The sequence below is a fragment of the Pinus tabuliformis genome, chromosome J (assembly GCF_031772625.1).
Source record: "Pinus tabuliformis cultivar Carrire ecotype Pingquan chromosome J, CPIR1, whole genome shotgun sequence".
Taxonomy (NCBI): Eukaryota; Viridiplantae; Streptophyta; class Pinopsida; order Pinales; family Pinaceae; genus Pinus; species Pinus tabuliformis.
In genome coordinates, this window is record NC_142295.1 from 1,255,972,881 (window position 1) to 1,255,985,381 (window position 12,501).

Sequence of the window (12,501 nt, forward strand, 5' to 3'; positions counted from 1 at the left end):
TTGAAATGGGTTTTCAACATTAATTTCGCCAGACTGGATTACGTACTGTATGACTATTATTTATTGGCCATCATGCCCATGGGGATCATCTGGCATCCGCATAAGCCATGGATGATGCGTCAACCCATTTCCGCAACCGTTAACCGGAAAGTGTGTTTGCCGGAGAAATTATGTACACGGGTTTACGGTGAAAGCAAATGTCAGAATCCTCCGCTGTCACGGTCACTGTCAAGGCATTCAATACCCTATATCATAGGATATATGGCTCGCCGTATAAGAGCCCCACGGCTTCTCTACCAAGTGCGCATCCATGGTGAAGGATAAACTCCAAGAATAATATTCTCTCCATGCAAGCCTTCTGATAGCTAGGCGTTTGCTAATACTTTGTTTATCTTCAAGAAAGTATACATCCCTAGTCCTTGCTTCAAATTTCCAACAAGATGGCATCCAAGCCGGGGCCTCTTACGCCATGGCCATGGGCAAAACTTGGCAACTTCAAGGTAAGTTTATCGACTGCATCCATAGCTTAATTCAAAAACTTATGGTTTTCGACTGATCATATGGAATTGGATGTTTTTTTGGCCTGAAGTACCTCCTCCTGCTACCATTGGTGATCAAAGCTATTCATACCAATTTACTAGGAGGGCAAGAGGCAGATAATTTCAGCCTCATTCTTCTTATCTTTATCGCTGTTCGATACCTTCATAACCAGCTATGGATAAGCATTTCTCGTTATCAGAATGCAATAAGCAAGCGCCAGATTCAATCCAAAAGTATCGAGTTTGAGCAGGTTGATCGAGAGGGAACCTGGTATGTTCATCCCAGGTGTTTTATGGTCTTTCTAGTATATATTATGGTTCATCTGTTCTATGTTTTGGATTTCTGGCATATTTTGGAATTTTAAGAATATGATTGAGATCAAAATTGAAAGATAAGGACAGGATTGACCTGGTTCATGTCCTTAGAATTCCGGAATATTACGAGAAATCCTCAATCCATAGTTTTAACTTTTTAGGGACATATTTTCAGTTCTAATTGGACAAAAATTTTCCAAAAATATGTTATAACAAATTTGAATTATAAACTCTCCACAAATACTCAAAAATTTTCGTCACTCAAATAATTGGACACCGTGTTTCAGGGACGATTATATTATTTTCTATGCTGTGTTGCTTTTCCTCGCTCATGCCGTCATTCCAGGAGCTTCGAATCTTCCTCTGTGGAATACGAAAGGTCTTATTGTGACAGGTTTGGCTCACGTCGGGCCTGTCGAATTCACCTATTACTGGGCACATAGAGCTCTGCATCATCATTTTCTGTATAGCCGGTACCATTCGCATCACCACTCTTCTTTTGTGACGGAACCAATTACATGTAAGAAAAGCGCCCATATTCTCTTAGCAAGTCATTCATTACGTTGTATTCACCCTGCGTTATCTTGACATTTCATACTTAAAATGTTATTTCGTTTCTGTTCAGCTGTGGTGCATCCATTTGCAGAACATATTTTGTATGCAGCGATCTTTTCCATGGCTGAACTACCTCTAGCTATCACCAATACTAATTCCATTGGTGTTCTGTTTGGCTACCATTTATGGTTCGATTTAATGAACAATATGGGGCACTGCAACTTCGAGTTTCTCCCCCAGTTTGCATTTAAGATTTTCCCCTTTCTCAAATACTTCATGTACACACCCTCGTAAGTAATTCACGGGCTATGTATATACTAATACAAAAAGGATGGCTGGTTGTCCAGTATGTCTTTGAAATTTCTCGAGAGCTGGCTGAGTAGCTGCCACTTCACTTTCCTTTTTCCCTTTCGATTCTAAAATGAAAAATGCTTTTGCAGATTTCATTCTCTTCATCATTCTCAAGTGCATACCAACTTCAGTCTCTTCATGCCAATTTACGACTATCTTTACGGAACAGTCGACAAATCTTCGGATACTCTCTACGAGGCTGCAAGTGAAGGTAAATTTCTCTGTCACACAGTGTCAACGGAAAGACAAGGGTTGAATAGCTCAATATTTATCTCTGAAAGACAAGGGTTGAATAGCTCAATATTTATCTGTCACACAGCGTAAATGGTACCAAAAAAAAAAAAACTGGAATTCATCTTTTATGACCAACTGATTTAATTTCAAACAGGGCGCAAAGAGAGCGTTGATTTCATATACCTAACGCATTTAACAAACCTGCTGTCGGTTTTTCATTTGCGTTTCGGTTTTGCCTCATTTGCGGCAAAGCCATACTCTTCCAAATGGTATATAAGGATGTTGTGGCCTATAAGCAACGCAGTCATGCTGGTCTTATCGACTTTTGGAAGAACATTCACCTCCGAAAAGAATCGGCTAGATCGATTGCATATGCAGACATGGGTGATTCCACGATACACTTTTCAGGTGATACATGCTCATATTTAGGTTTAATAATTCATTTGTTTTTTTGGCATTTTAAGAAGTTTATAATCATTATGGCGTGATTATGTATAGAGGAGCTATATCAATTTAAATGCATTTTCAGTTTGGTATAAAAGATATTAAATATATATTAATATATAATATAAATTGATCGTATTAATATATTATTAATTAGAAATCTAAAATCTTTTATTACTAGAATTTGTTGTGTGTTCTTGAAGTTGTGTTTGCATTAATTGTTCTAATTAATATTTGTTAGTTTTAAGATTTTATATAGAATTTGTTATGTGTTCTTGAAGTTGTGTTTGCATTAATTGTTCTAATTAATATTTGTTAGTTTTAAGATTTTATATTCTTTGGATTCTATTTAATTAGATTGTAATCCTATATTCTTAGTGGGAGTATAGCACTGTTTTTATGAGCTTTGTTAGTGCAACTCATCTTCCAATTCTTTCAATAATTTAGTTTACTATAATTTCTGAGTTAGTAATACAGCTAGGGCATGGGATTCTAGAATGATGATGTTTGGTGAGCGATCTCCTTGGCGCAGAGTCTGGGTGCTAAGGTTGACCAGTGTTGTATTGGAGTCTGGTATGGTGAAGAAGATCATTGAAGTTTTGTGTTAAACTTATTGTGCATTGGCGTGGCTGAGGGGAGCCCGTAGAGTTATTTTGATCTCTTAAAGAATTGATTGCTCAGAATTTAGAAAAGGCTCATGAAGCTGGCATCATTGCTGCAGCGGGAAGGAAACGAACAGAGGAATTATTCTTGATCAAGTTACAAAGATGTTTAGAGCACATGACGTATACTCCAAAATACCTAACAAACAATATGATTGTGCCAAGAACTAGCATTATGCAAAGAATAGTGTTCTATCGATGCAAAGATATATGGTATCACTACAACATATTGTTCTATAATGCAAAGATATATGGTATCAGTACAACATTCATATATGGTAATCTATGTTAGGGGAGGACATAATTACAAAGTGTTTATTATATAACTTGCCATATAACAGTTTACTTTGGGTTATATGAGGAGCAGATAAGATGCCGTGCTTTTTCTTGGTATTTATAATCTTCTTATACAATCTCATTGATATTTCTATTTTTGACTAATTCTGTATTGAGACATTTATTTGCAGCCTTCTTTCTTTCTAATTTTGCTGTTATGGGTTATGGTCCTATGAATATTTATATATATGTTGTGAGGTGCTCATAATAGATTATTTACATCTTGCAGTATTTTCTACCTTCTGAGAAAGCAAGGATTAACCAGCTCATTGAAGATTCCATATTGGACGCGGAGAAGAAGGGAGCGAAAGTTATAAGTCTGGGCCTTCTCAACAAGGTATTGATCAATTCATCCGTCATTAGTCTTCCATTTTTCTTCCATTTGGCTGAAACAGAACCGGTTTATATTTTTTCTATTGATTATGCCCAGAATGAAGACTTGAACCGAAGTGGAAAACAGTTCGTCAAGCAACACGAGAATCTCAGAATTCGAATTGTTGATGGTAGTACTTTGGCAGCGGCTTTTATTTTGAATTCAATTCCAGAGAAGGAAACGTCCGAGGTGCTTATTATTTCTGGGGGAGCATGCAAGTTGGAATGGGGTATAGCAAAAGTGCTATGTGAGCGTGGGGTTAGGGTCCAGGTTTGCATATCTGTCCCACATAAATCAGCGATTTATTTAGGTTTACACAGCTCCACTTTGCCTTCCACTTTTATTCACTGACAATTTAGTTTTCATGGCCGGCAGCTTCTGGTGGACTCAGAAGAACAAATCGAGAAATCAAAGATGAAAGTCCCTCGGGAATTTAGACATAATCTCTTCCACGTCGCAAGCTACCAGTCATGCATTACCTGCAAGGTCGTTCTATGCATTTCCTAGTCGTTTGTAATGTTGCAGAGGTGTGATCCAAAGATTTTTCCTAGCGAAATTGTTTTGATTAATTCATATCATGGTTAGAAGTTTGTCGTAATTCATATCATCATTTGAAGCACGCTGTAATGGGGTTAGAGGATGTTTATTCACATAGAGGTCCCATGCATTGTTGGGTTTGACTAACCGCAGAATTTTTTGAAATCAATTAGGTAGATTATAAATTGTCATCGGTACCTTTAGGATTTTGGTGATATTGGTATACATAGTGTGAGAAACTTTTATATGGTACCAGAGCTTTGGCTCAGTTTCAATTCCTTAGTTACTCCTAAAAATTGTTGCACTATGAAGGGATTGTTTAAGTATTTTAAATTTTTCATAAAAGCTGAAAGTGATCATTTAAAATAGATATTTGATGAAAAGTCGAATATGGTACAGATATGGATTGTAAATAGATATTTGATGAAAAGTCGAATATGGTACAGATATGGATTGTAGGCAGATGGCTTAGTCGAGATGATCAGATGAAGGCACCCGAGGGCACTCGTTTTATTCCGCTTCTTCCCTTTCCAATACCGAATGTTCGTGACGACTGCACTTACGAGACCGTTCCTTCAATGAGTGTGCCCAAAAATCTTGAGAATCTGCATGCCTGTGAGGTAAGCTTTGTATTTTGTAAAAGTTATGTGTGCGCACTCGTATTATTTTATGCGAAATGTTTGACGGTGATTCCGTGATTTTGTCTGATGGAAAACGAAACGAAAGAACGGGTTGCCTAGAAGAGTGCTCAGCGCATGGCGAGTTGGAGGAATTGTGCATGCACTAGAAGATTGGAATCATCATGAATGTGATGATGTCATTGACAGCGACACCGTTACTCGAGTATGGGAAGCTGCCATCAAACATGGCTTTCATCCTTTCAATTCGATCAAAGCAAATTAATGATGTTTACGTAGATGGAGAGTCCGAATAAATTCCTCACTTCTGAGATATTGAGGCTTCAGACTGGTTTTAAAGAAAATAGTAGTTTTTATTGCTGGTACTACAATTTCAGTCAGTTAAATAGGTAGTCAGTCAATTATATAGGTAGTTTTAATGACTCTACTGTCAATAGTAAGTATTAGCCTGATGTCAATTTGAAAAGAATAGGGGTGAGGGGTAAACTTTCATTTGATTAATGGCAATATGTTAAAAGACATGCAGATTTGGTATAGGTAAAATATTTTTATTATATGCCATTTTGTTTTTTATATAATTTTAATTTTCACACTATGAATTTCTTAAAGTTATATAATGATAAATTTTTATCAATTTTTTTTTTTTTATATTATCATGAATAAAATAACATATGGTTATCAATGATCAATCATGGTTAACCATGGTTGAATGTCCCATTATGACAATGATTGTCTCTATATGAAAATCAATCATGGTCAATCATGATTAGTCATGGTTGACGATGGTTAACTATGATTAACCAAGGGCACTTTTAAGACATTTTTTTAAGACAAATTTTCTTGTCTTAAAAAGTCACTTTTTATTTTAGTTATTTTACATTAAAATTTAATATCAAATTGTCTTAAATATAAAATTTAAGACAAAAGAGTTTGAGACAAAAATATTTTAAGACGAAACTTTATATTTAACCAAAAAACAGTTTAAGATTATTTTAAGACAAAAATTTAAATTTAAGACAAAAACAATTTGAGGCAAAAATATTTTAAGATGCAATTGATTGCCCTAAATCCTAAAAAATTATTGATGTAGATTGTTAGTAAAAGTGTATTCGTGATTCACTATAAGAGATGTTGACATACCATGGAATTTAAAGATATTATTTGTGAATACTTAAGTGAGTGTGAAAGCTTTAAAGGGTTGTTTTAGAGTACAAAAATAACATATTTGAAACAATGATAAACTACAACGATGATGACATATTTATTTCTAGATTTGGGTATCCTTACACTATGGAATAACTAAAGATTATAGTTTGCCTAGAGTTTTCACTATTTCTCCCTAATGTAGTGGAAAAGTCACATTTGGCCACAAAAGTGTAGATATTCTTCTCCATTCCTTCCAAAAACAAAATGAATGTTTGATATGGTTCATATGTTTATGAAAAACATGACTTACTATTGGAGATTAATGGTGTTTAGATAACATTGTTGATTTAAAGGTGGAAGTCTACTCAAATGCAATCACCCTTTAGAGAGAATCTCTTTATTGTGTCAAGTGTACCCATAAGATGCATGGAGTGCCATTTAAAGTTATTAGATTGGTTGGGTAATCTTTGTATCAACGAACCATTCCTTGTGGATCTAATTCTTGCTATAATCAAGGATAGTGAAAATAGGGACTATTCCTTATCATATTTTCAAGAGAAATCATCTATTACAACATTCTCCCTAACCTTCTTATAAATTATCTTTGGATATTGGTGATCCATCTCTATTGCTTTGTGGATGAAACCATTTTCTCTAAGAAGTATTTAAGGCTACAGTGATTAATTTTGATCTAGAAAAATTACCCAAGTAGTTATGGACATTGGATATCCATAGCATGCAAGACACCCATCATTTATTTTCATAAGTGATTTTTCTCAAGTACCTCTCATAAGGCAGTTTGTTTGTAAAGCTTATTGGCCTTCACTTTTGCATGGATATTTCTTCGATGTCTTTACCTAATACATCATATCCCAAAAAAGAAGTCTTAGTTAAGTTAAGTAGAGTAAGTACCAGAATTGTACACATAACAATCTTTAAATCTCTCAAAGCCTAATCTACAACTTCAGTCCTACTAGAAATGGTTTTTTTTTTTAAATCAAGACAATTAGGAGAGTAAATATATATTCCCTTATGTCTTGTTGAGATTTCTCTATTAACTAATAAGGCCAAGAAAAATTTGTAAACTTGTAAGTGTCTTAGGATGTGAACAATCCCTCATGCTACAATTTTCTTTGGGTTTATGTGTACACCATCATTACTAACAATATGACCCAAATATTCTACATCAAATATAATAAAGGTAGACTCAAACTTCTTGAGAAAGAGTTTATGATTATAAAGTATTTGTAAGACTTGATCCACAATGGTGATATGGGAATGCTAAGTTTTAATGTAGATTATAATTTCCTCAAAACATACAATGACAAAATGATGTAGAAAATGTTAAAATAGGTAGCTCATGAGACTTTGGCATGTGAGAGGTGTATTTCAAAGGCCAAAGGGAATTACCAAGAATGCTTAATGACCTTCATGAGATGTTATAGCTCCTTAATATACATGTCAGATACAATAGTTGCACTCAATTAATTTTATTAGGTATCTAAATAGGGAGGATCAACCATAACCTTAGACATACTGCATGATTGCTTAGATACTAAAGAGTAATCTTTTTAACTATTTCCATCATTTCTTTTCATAAGTGATTTTTCTCAAGTACCTCTCATAGGGCAGTTTGTTTGTAAAGCTTATTGGCCTTCCCTCTTGCATGGATATTTCTTCGATGTCTTTACCTAATACATCATATCGCAAAAGAGAAGTCTTAGTTAAGTTAAGTAGAGTAAGTACAAGAATTGTACATATAACAATCTTTAAATCTCGCAAAGCCTAATCTACAACTTCAATCCTACTAGAAATGTTTTTTTTTTTTTTTAAATCAAGACAATTAGGAGAGTAAATATATATTCCCGTATGTCTTGTTGAGATTTCTCTATTAACTAATAAGGCCAAGACAAATTTGTAAACTTGTAAGTGCCTTAGGATGTGAACAATCCCTCATGCTACAATTTTCTTTGGGTTTATGTGTACATCATCATTACTAACAATATGACCCAAATATTCTACATCAAATATAATAAAGGTAGACTCAAACCTATTGAGAAAGAGTTTATGATTATAAAGTATTTGTAAGACTTGATCCACAATGGTGATATGGGAATGCTAAGTTTTAATGTAGATTAGAATTTCCTCAAAACATACAACGACAAAATGATGTAGAAAATGTTAAAATAGGTAGCTCATGAGACTTTGGCATGTGAGAGGTGTATTTCAAAGGCCAAAGGGAATTACCAAGAATGCTTAATGACCTTCATGAGATGTTATAGCTCCTTAATATACATGTCGGATACAATAGTTGCACTCAATTAATTTTATTAGGTATCTAAATAGGGAGGATGAACCATAACCTTAGACATACTGCGTGATTGCTTAGATACTAAAGAGTAATCTTTTTAACTATTCTTCTTGGTACAACTACAGTATCAAGACAATTGATTAGTGTATCTAAATTTAGTTTCTGGAAACCTAGGTGACTTCCAATATAACCATGGGCATATGGAAGTAAAATTCCCTATAGAGGTATTACCTAATGTGGTACTATTCAAATGGGGTGCTATTAGGGGTTACAAGGTCTCCATGAAAGTGAAAACTATTGTATTTCATGTATGTATGTTTTCCATAACATTGTTTTATCCATTGAATGATATATCACTATGTTAATTACAGACAATGAATCACATCTCAAGCTTAAAAAATTGCTCTCGAATATGTGGTCAAGAAAGTGTTCTAACACTACTTGTGGTATTATTTACTAGTGAGTTGAAAGATGTAGAATGTAAATAATGGGAATTGAGATATATTTAAACTATAATAGCCAAATAAATAATTAGAATACCACAAATGGTGTACCTTTATCAATGGAAGCAAGGTTCACTTGCTTCTTCAAGGGGGCAACCTCTAATCAAGCAAATATATTATTACAAATTGCATAGGACATCTCACCACATTTCGTATACTTCTTTATATGCAATTTTGTACCTCCTAGGAACATTATAGAGAAGGAACTTTCTATTAGGTGAAACCTGCTAGCAAAACTTCTTATAAAAAAACTTCCACACTACTACATTATGCTTATTTACTAAAGATTTCCTCCTTGTTAACATATCTATCTACTTAATGGGTTAAGGAGGTTAGGACCTTAACACTACATTGTCTACAATAGTTAACAATAATCAATAGTTATCATATATAGTCAGCCATAACCAAAAAAATTTAACTAAACTCAATGTGACATAACCCTTGATGAACATCACAATGCAACATAACCATTAATGAATGTGATAGTTTAATATAAAGTTAGCTATAAGATAAGTGTTGTAGTTTGACATAACCAATGATAAATGTCACAATCTAGTGTAACCCTTATGAACATTGCAATGCCATGCAACCATTGAGGGTTGTAGTGATTTGACATAATGCTATGAAGATGAATGTGCCAGTATGACATAACCATTATGGAATGTTGCAATACAAAAAAACCCATGAGGAATGCACCAACTTGATATAAACCTTAATGAATATTGATAGGCATATATTAGCACATTAATAACATGGTTGGACTTTTAATGCAACAATGTGACATACTCCTTACTGAATATTGGTACCATATTTAATTTCAATTAACATATATGGTTGATTATATATTTGACGATCATTAAACATAATTGATCATCTTTTATTAGGTTAGTTGTAGTTGACCATAGTCAAACGTTGTGAGAAATAGTCAACCATTGCAAAATCATGTCTATATAGTTTATTTTAGTTAACAATTATAAAATATTATTATCAGTATTCAACCATGGCCAAGCATACTCAACGAAACTTTAATGCAACATAACCAATAATGAATTTCACAGTGCAAAAAAACCATTAAGGAATGTAGCAATTTAACATAAAGAGGAATAATATGAATGTCACAATGTAACATAACTATTGAGGAAAGTGAAAATCTAACATAATCCTTAATGGATTTTGTAATGCAACATAACCATTGAGGAATGTCGCAATCCAAAATAACCCACGAGGAATGTGACAGTTCTACATAACCTTTAATGAATATTGATAGTCATATTTTAGGTACATTGATAATGTGGTGGACCCCTTAATGCAACAATGTGGCGTAACCATTAATGAACATCGTAAAACACCATAAGCGTCAAGGAATAACACAACAAAAGTATCAATGAATACTATTTGACATAGAGTTAGACAACATGAATGTTGCAATGTGAGATAACCATTGAGGAATGTGTAATGAGACTAAACCCTTGATGAATGTTGCAATGCAATACCACATTTGGCCGATGTCAAAATATGACATAACCATTGAGGAACATAAAAATTTTCCATAATACAACCATGAAGAACATTTCAATAGATATATTAACCATGTTATAAACCTCTTAGTGTCATAAAAATGACCCAATCCAACATAATCATTGATGAATGTAATAATTTGACACAAGTTAGTGAATATGAAAAGTCATAATGTCACATAACTATTTTGGAATGTTTGGATCCAACATAATCCTTGAGATATGTAGCAATGTGACATAACCCTTAATGAATATCAATACCATGTTTAACCACAGTTAACATTTATGGTTGACCATGCTTATATGGTCAACTATGTTTGACCATCATTAAATGTGGTTGGTCTTTCTTTACTATTGCTAACTGTGGTTTCCCGTAGTTAAACATTGTTAACAATAGTAAAAAATTGTCAAATCATGTCCACGTGATCCATTATAGTTAATAAGAATAAACTATTATTAGCTATAGTCAACCATGGCCAACCAAAGTCAACAAAAATCAATGTTACATAACCCTTAGGGAATTTGATAATGTGACATAACCTTAATGAATATAGCAATTTTAAATAAGGTAGCTAAGATGAATGTTACGATCTGATATAACCATTGAATAAAGTCAAAATCCAACATAACCGTTAACTACAATGCAACATAACCATTGAGGTAGGCACTAATTTAACGTAAGTCAACATGGATGATGTTATAATGTGACATAACCATTAAGGATTGTCACAACCGAAAAAAACCATTAATGAATATCAATAGGTGTATATAAAAACATTGATAACATGATGAACCTCTTAATGTCATAATGTAACATAAAAATTGTTTAACATTGCAACACAAAATAATTATTTGAACAAATCAATTTGGTGTAAACTTAGACAATATTAACATTGTTATGTGACATAATATCAAGGAACATCGTATGCCAACATAGCCCTTAAATAATGTGATAATGTGATAAAACCCATGATCAACATTACAATGTGACATCATGTTTGGATAGTGCTAAAAGATGAGATAACAACTAAGGAACATAGGAAGTCAACAAATTACAGCTAAATTACCATTTTAATATATATATTAACTATATTATAAGCTTCTTAGTGAGCTATGAGGGTTAGCTCAATAGATTGAGTCCCATCATTAAAGCACCTTTGCTATTGAGAGGTCACAAATTCAATTCTCTCGAAAATCTAGGTGTGAGGTTCCATTATTGGGATAGCAGGAAGTAATTCCTTTGGGTCAATAAGCTTGGTACAATATTTCGTGGACATAGAAATCATTGATCTTCGGGGTCCATGAACGAGATTAAAAAAAATAAGCCTCTTAGTGTCTTAGAAATGGCCCATTGCAACATTACCCTTAATGAATGTAGTAATTTGACATAAGTTAATGAATATGAATGTTACAATGTTACACAACCATCCGAGGATATTGCAAGCCAACTTAACCCCTGAGCTAGGTGGTATCATGATATAACCTTTAGTGAATATCAATAAAGATTATATTTAACACATTGATAACATAGTTGTACTTAAACATATTGAACCATGGTCAAAAATGGTCAACCATATACAACAAGCATAATTGAACATGGTCAAAGTTAATCTATCAAAATGTCATATATAACCATTGAGAATGCAACAATTTCATATAAGTCAACCAAGATGAATGTTGCAATGTGGCATAACCATTGACGACATCACAATCCAACATAACAATTAAAGAGTTCATCATAATGCAACATATTCATTGATGCATGTTGTAATTTGACGTAAACATTGATGAATATATCATGTTCACATAAGTCAACAAAGATAAATATCACAATAGATATAACCATATTATGAACCACATAATCTCATAGTTTAGTTGTGTCCCACCTTGTTTAACCATGGCTAACTACATTTGATCAAGGGTGACTATGGTTAAGTATGGTTAACCATAGTTGACCATTGACTTTTCTACTAAACTATTCAATGACCCAAATGCACAATAGAGTGAAGAATATCCTTCAAACATGATGAACCATAGTTG

The 12,501-nt window shown here is 33.5% G+C and overlaps 1 protein-coding gene across 1 annotated transcript; it reads left to right on the plus strand.

The window, feature by feature from the left end:
- The first annotated feature begins 300 nt into the window (after positions 1-300).
- On the plus strand, positions 301-5,579 carry LOC149231777 (very-long-chain aldehyde decarbonylase CER1-like). Its single transcript, XM_089379280.1, has 11 exons — positions 301-500; positions 590-810; positions 1,142-1,374; positions 1,480-1,699; positions 1,850-1,971; positions 2,149-2,402; positions 3,666-3,773; positions 3,867-4,079; positions 4,185-4,295; positions 4,793-4,966; positions 5,073-5,579. Exons 1-11 carry the CDS (start codon positions 441-443, stop codon positions 5,247-5,249), a joined length of 1,893 nt encoding a protein of 630 aa, XP_089235406.1. The 5' UTR covers positions 301-440; the 3' UTR covers positions 5,250-5,579.
- The last annotated feature ends 6,922 nt before the right edge of the window (positions 5,580-12,501 follow it).